At 34.5% G+C, this 7615-nt stretch overlaps 1 protein-coding gene across 8 annotated transcripts in view; it reads right to left on the reverse strand.

Annotated features, from left to right (window-relative positions):
- LOC106466756 overlaps positions 1 to 7615 on the reverse strand; it is a 163707-nt gene that overhangs the window by 35785 nt on the left and 120307 nt on the right. For all 8 annotated transcript variants that reach the window (XM_022394835.1, XM_022394837.1, XM_022394840.1 and 5 more), the window contains one exon: positions 2427 to 2645. In XM_022394835.1, coding sequence (XP_022250543.1) covers positions 2427 to 2645 — 219 coding nt within the window. The remainder of the gene's footprint in view (positions 1 to 2426; positions 2646 to 7615) is intronic.

Below are 7615 nucleotides of genomic sequence, written 5' to 3' on the forward strand. Positions count from 1 at the left end.
CGCCCTTTCAGCCGTGGGGGCGTTATAATATTACGGTCAATCCAACCATTCATATAGTGAAGTGCGGCTGACAGAAAACGACATTTGTAAGTCGCTAAACGTAGCGCAACAAAGAAGTTTGAGAACTTTCTACGCTTAAAGAATAATTGACTACTTTGATTATCGCGTGTGAAACATCATCCTGAAAGTTGAAAGTCTCCGTTTCACGCATGGCTTGTACTACTTGGTTAAAACGGTTAATGGATAGGAAGGAGAGAGATTAAGTTTGTGTTTGTTATGGCCCATGTACTTGTTTTAACCCTTCAACTGCGGTTTACATCATATGATGCAAGCATTTTGCGCTCAACATTTTGAACGGCTCCATGCTAAAATTCGCGAATCTTTGCGCATGGGGTGGTAAGCAGATTTACACAAGCCGCAAGCGAAGGGTTAAAGCTGCTATGTGTATTAAATTTCTTGCCATGTGGATGCTCAGTTCTTACTTTGTCCCGGATGTTGGAAACTGGACTCTGCCCAGGAGAAAAGATGATGATTTAACAGCTTGTAGTTCTGAATTTTTTCTGTGTTTAACAGAACCATATGAATACAACCATATATTAAACAGAGAATATTCAGCCAATTTAAGAAAAAATTAATTTTTACTTAAGTTTTTATTTTGCGTTTCCTAAAAACAGTTAGGGATCCAGAAAATTTATAAATTGTTTTGACTCCATTAATCCATTATTACAATGAATTACAGAAAATAGACCCACACAAAAAATTTTGTTGTTTAGAGCAAAACCACATTGGGATATCTGCTGTGTCCATAGAGGGTAATCGAACCTCTTATTTTAGACTTACAGTTGTACCACCAGGGGACCAAAAAATAATGGATAATGATTTCTTTTAACAAGTGCCACCTTCATTAAATTACCAAGCATTTGGGCACATTGCAATATCTGAAAACAAATGCAGGTTACCCAAAATCAAAATCTGGGTCTATGGCAGTGCTTCCCAAACTGGAAACCGCGGCACATAGTTGTGCTGCGGAATTTTCGCAAGTTATAAAGAGATTTTTATTTAGTAATGTAAATTTATTATCGATTTAATATATTTCTAAAATTTCAAATTGGATTTATTTTTTCCTTGATACACAGTATAACAGTAATTTCTGCCTGTCTTATCAGGGGGATGCCACTAGGTTTGCTATGCGGACATATTTACATGTGCCGCAAAAAGTTTGGGACATTAAGCGTGTGCCGAGAGCTGAAAAAGTTTGGGAAGAACTGATCTATGGATCAATATTGAACCAACTGACTGAAAATCCATTTTTCTTTGCTTCGTTTTTAGTACAATTTTCACGTTGAAAGCTGGTCACTTAACTCCAAGAAACAAGCGTAAATACAATTTTCTCTTTTATACAGTGATAAAAACCAAATTAATATATTTTACTTCCACATCATGATGACTTGAAACAAAAGTTCTTGACCATTCGCGATTTCATTTTCTTACTTACTGTCTTCACTGTTACATCACATAAACTATTAAGGTTTACAGGTAAACAAGATAGTCCGTAATCCTTAAAACTGAAATCAAGTGTAAAGTCCAGTTCGAATTGTTTAAGTCTAGCAGCCATGCAAGTAGCGACGAAGTAGATCAGTTTCACGAGGTGTTCACAATGAGTGGCTTTTCTATATACACTTGTTACGATACAGTCGTTCATCGTCTGAAGATATCTGTAAACACAGGAGGTCAGTTATGTATCCAAACTAAGTGGAAATATTGGACGGAAATATAGTAGACTGTGGCTATAAAAGCGCTTAGACGTTATGTAACTATCGAAAAAGTAATACACAACTTAGGAGTGTTTCTTTACACATCAACTTCATATATGCACCAAATGTCACATCACATTAAGATAAAACAATTTAACACTATCTGTTGATATTGTCCACCAGTCAGCGTGTAATGAAAACATTTTGGAAAGGCAAAACCTTCATCATTTGTTTATGGAACCACATAGGTCAAAATTTAAGAGTCGTTAAATTCCAATTCACTATTTACTCCCGCTTACCACAATCACTCTAATTTTGAGAGCGTTTATATATTTTTTCCGTATCGTTTCATGTATTAATTCACTTTTAATACAGTTGTGGATATTCTGTTAAAGATCTACATAAAACAATGTGGCAATTTTTCCTGAAAAAGGGTTGTCTGTTATCTATATCAAAAGGAGCGGTTGTTGTTGTGTCTTCATTACACACTTAACTGGTTTTGTCCACAATATAGCGAACCACTTTAGTTGAGTACCTCAGTAATTTTTGGCAATTACACACATACACACGCGCACACACAGCAACTTGCACTAAAACACATTTTCAGGGTTACAGAACTTTGGTAAAAACCAGTAAATCATCAGTATTTTACAATTAATCTACAAAACTTACCGATTTGTACTTGTTAATCAGTTCCTCCAGAACACACTGCCACTCCAAAGACCGTAGCCACAGGGCATGCCACCGGTGTTCTAGATTTGAAGCTACTCTTCGAACTCGTTGATTGTCCCAAATGAGAACCCCGTCCGCCGGCCCCACCCCCAACCGTTCACACAGCTTTAACAGGGACGAAACGTATTTTCCCCGAGCTTCGATTTCCTTCTGAAGCACCTGGGAGGGAATGACAATAAGTAAAAGGTTAAATAAAATCCTGGGAGACTCACAGTGCTTTCTCTGTGCTTGTCATAGAATGACGAGGATTCAAAACTGAGGGGGTGGAGAGGAAAGGATCATTGGAGTTTTTATTTCAGTTTTTAATTAGCGAAGTTAAAATATTATGGTAAAGAGCATGTAGAAAATTAGGAAGATTAACATATTCCTAAACAAATCCATTATAAATTTCAGTTACGTAAATTCTTAATTTTATACTGAATTTGAAACTACAAGTTATTATGGATTTGATGATCTATATCAAACATCAGAAAAAAACAACAAAACTGCCTTCTTGTGTACAAGTTTGATTTTAAAAATCATCCAACAAACGGATCTAATGATTCGCGTTTTAAATTTTGACTAGTTTTATATGTTTTAGATTTAAAGTCAAGTTAGGTGACAACTTCTTTGGAAAACATGATACAAGTAACTCAGCAGTCAAATATTATGCAACTTTTGTATGTAATACATGATAAGCTACAATTTCATTATGATATGTGAATTCCCAATCACTAATGAAACGAGTCTTATTTTAAAGCTCAGATAGTACATATGATCAAATTGGAGTGAGATGGATGAAATCGTTTTAGTCAGTTACGTCATTAGCGTGGTTCGATTTGTCAAATAAACGAGTTGCGACAAGATAGAATGATCGGACGTTCTTAATAAAGTGAACGTTAATGAAGTCAAAACTGTCGGGTTAATGTGATTACGTGTAACTTAAAAACCTTGTAACATGTTGTACATCCAAAGGTTTTGGAACACCTTCCTATATGTAACTATAATGTTAACGAAACTTGGAACATACATATTCATACAAATAGAACGTCTTCCTAAAAAGTATTTTATATTAAACTCGGGCGGTCCTAGAGGAAAAGATGTATGATATTAGCTACCCACAAGCTACAAGTTCTAATCCCCAAATCAAAGTTACCCACGAAGCTTTTAGGTTATAAAAGTCTGAACCTTTATTATGATTGTGATGTAAACAAACATATATTGCCCCATCTGCTTGTAAACTCTAGAAATTGTTAGGTTATAAAAGTCTGAACCTTTATTATGATTGTGATGTAAACAAACATATATTGCCCCATCTGCTTGTAAACTCTAGAAATTCGCGTATTATAGCCCGCTTGGCCACAGTTATCACGGTGACTGTAGTATATAACATTAAGAAAATGCACCTAATATGAAACTATTCACGAAAAACAACAAAACTAATATAGAAAATTGTTTTGGTGAGGAAAAAATAGAGGAACTTCATATGTTTTGCTAATTTACTCTTCTTTCTAATCTTTTGATGTCTAAGCAGCTTTGATGTTAAAATATCTTATAGAAAGACAATTGATACAATAATCTGTATTTGAATTTAAGACAAAACTATTGAGGCTATCTGTCGCCGACCCAAATTGTGAACTACTGACCATAGTCAACAGCACCATACCACCCACCATTCACGCTAAGGGATTGACTGTCACTCTTATAAGGTACACACCGATTAAAATGCAGGGAATATTTTGTGGTATCGCAAGCATTCGAACACCAAGCTCGCAAGTTTCGAAATCTAAAGTTATTTCAAAGTGTCAAGCTGTCAACTCGCGCCCTCTATATTCAATAAAAAGGTAAACATGTAATTATAAATTTTCAAGAGAATCATGCATCATTCATATTTCCACATTCAAGAAGGAAATGTTACTTACTACAACGTTGTTTACTTTACCGTTATATATATATATTGATATGGACTTTATGATACTAGAATCTGATAGTAAAAAAACAGATCAAAAACTTGGAAAAATCCAAAATCCTCTGAACAAAAAACTAAATGTGTAAATATATTTAATTGTGTAACGTCTGGGTAATAAAGGAGACGCTGAAGCATGAGTGGTTTTCCCAAATCTCTATAAAATGGCGCTTTACAAACCATATTTGTGCGGCTCTTCTGTGCATGTCACAATCTTTTACAGTTTCACAGAGTTACGCTTTCAAAATCTAATTAAACAACTATTATTAACGTATGCCAATGAAATTAGTGTCAGAATGTGGTTTATGATTAAAATTTTCATATTACCTAAACTTAAAGACACAATTCTTTCTAACTTGAATAGATGTTCAGGTGATTCTCATTCAGGTGTTATCTGACCACTTAAACAGTAGATATCCGAGACTCTTAGTTGTTGTGGTTGATAGAGAATTGGTTTGGTTTGTTTCGAATTTCGCGTAAAGTTACACAAGGACAATCTGCGCTAGCAGTGATACACTTGAGGAAAGGCAGCTGGTTACCATTCCCCCTCCCCAACTTTTGAGCTACTTTTTTACCAACGAATAGTGGGTTTAGCCGTCACATTATAACGCCCCCACGGCAGAAAGGTCGAGCATGTTCGGTAACGGGGAATTCGAGTCGAGTGCTTTAACCACCAGGCTGGTTGATAGAGAAATCAGTAAGTTTCAATTAGAAGTATAGATTTTGGGGTACATTCATAGTAGTTGAACGTGCAACCATATATCGAAAATCGAGCCTGTGTTAGAAGTATCAAAATCACCACACACACGCGTGATATGAAACAATTGTGAATAATAATAAGGACATATAGAACAACGTGTCTCATTATTAATGATTTCTTTATCATTAGTTTAAAAGCATATGTTATCAGTTTTACAGCCTACAAGTTTTTATTACTCTTTCAAGAATATAGTAAACCAGGTTACATTATATAGCTGTCATCGATTGTAAGCCAACATTAACATCACAGTTTGACTGAATGTTAGTTTTTACCAGCTGTAGGGCCTACCCAAATTACATAATCCCTAATCACATGGATGAACATACAATAGGGTGACCTGTACAAATGCTTATTTTTTATGTATTAATTAAAAAACTACAATCATAGGTTTAACAATTCAAGTCACCCCCTATTATGTACAAGTCAATAAACGCTTCTTCAAATTCAAGCCCTGAAGTGAATGTCGTATATACTATATAGAAAAGTTGAACAGGAAATCTTGTTTTAACAGCATGTCAAGACATCTTTTGTAACAATGAGTCCAATTCCCAAGCATCCAACTGAAAAAAAAAACAGTCATTAGTATGCATTAGAATCATCATTTGTGGATCGTGTTTAGACTTAATGTAGCAACTTTAACGAATGCATTGTTTCGTAAACAATAAACCCTTCTAATGGAGAAGCCTACATGTAAAATAAAAATAGTGATAAATTTAGGTCAGTCTCTCTGAAGACAATGTTCATACTTCAGCTGAACAACTTCTACATCACATATGTATCTCCGAAAACGTATCAATGGAAATTTCCAATGAAACATAAAATACACCAAACGTTTCTATTATATAATGAAACCTGTATCTTCTCTATTACGGAGGGTATTTTATAGAAATACATAAATGAGGTTCAATTTGCGTGTGTGTGTGTGTGTGTGTGTGTGACGTAAGTAATTTATTTTTATAATTACCCATATTTAAACAGTTTATCTGTATTCGACGTCATTATAATCTAAAGTCAAAGAAATAAGTCCAGTCGGCGCTTTCTACCCAAACAACAATATGCAAGTGATGACATCACTATTCTTCATTGATAAGCAAGCCAACACAATCATTGTTGCCTTGTGTTCACCTACAGCAGATGCACGCTTTGGTAGCTATCATACTTTTATGAACTACATCCGCTATCCTAGATTGAGTGATATAGGATTATCTTATATTATTAACACTACCATACATAAAGTAAAATATTCTATGGTGACTACTGAGCTATAATGTTCACTGATTTTTAGTTCTCTATGTGCTCTAGTGGAGTTGTATTAAATTATGAGAAATATTCTACATCCTCTTAAGTTGAAGAAATAAAATATTTCGTCTACGAAGAGAAAAAAACAAACAAGAAAAACAAGAAAAAAAAGCGATTATTGAATTGCAGTTTTATTGTTACTTTAATTGCTTTAATTAAGAGGGTTATTTATGGGTAAATCAAGTCGTACCAGCACATACACTTGACCACGCAACGAACGATTTTTGACTTTATGACTTTGAACTTTAACCTTTTTCTACTCGAAACATTTTCATAATTCTATTATACGACAGTTATTGAGTCAAGGCCAATCTGTCGTTTAGTTACGAAGCAAAACAATCCAGTCGCCATCCAATTTTGACTACCCTAAAACAGTGTTATCGCAGTTTAGTGTAAAGGGTTTTGAGAAGTTGCTGAATATCTTGGCTGAAGATAATTAACGAACTGCAGCACATATTTTTACTAACAGAGAAAAAATCAAATATAAAATAAATAGAACCTTTATATGCATAGGTTCTCGTAGGCGTGCATAAATATAAGTTACGTTTTGGTGTTATTAGATGTGAAAGTTATTGCTAGTGTGTAGGCATTATGCGTGGTGTCTGTGTTAAGTTTATTAAGCTGAGGTGAAAGGTTAACTCGTAGTCACCAACCATTGTAGGTCACTAGGTTCTTTGCTGGGCATGTCAGGATACAGATCGGTTAAGAACTGCGACCAGTTTAATCTCTGTTTAACTGTAAATACTATACATATGGTTTCTATGTAATATTTAGTATTGGTGAGTTCCAGACTTTATTAAGCCTATTTTCTGGCACGATTGTTCGGTATTCAATCAGAAATAAGAGAGAGATAAAAATTAGTTCAGCTCTTTGTGTGAGTCAGTCTGTTCATTTCTTTCTCTTCTTATCGTGATTAGTGAACATAATAAGTGTATGCTCTGCACACGAACCTCCGTTGTTGATAGTAAAATTAACTTTGATCCCCCTTCCCAATTAAATGATTAAAAAAATGAACTAATATAGTTTTATACAATATATGTAATAAACGAATATATATACTAGTGTATCATCATCATTATCGTTGGTGAGTAGCTATTGTGTTGTTGGTTTGATAAAATGTTTTAA

Source organism: Limulus polyphemus, unplaced genomic scaffold (assembly GCF_000517525.1).
Source record: "Limulus polyphemus unplaced genomic scaffold, Limulus_polyphemus-2.1.2 Scaffold2373, whole genome shotgun sequence".
NCBI classification, from domain to species: domain Eukaryota; kingdom Metazoa; phylum Arthropoda; class Merostomata; order Xiphosura; family Limulidae; genus Limulus; species Limulus polyphemus.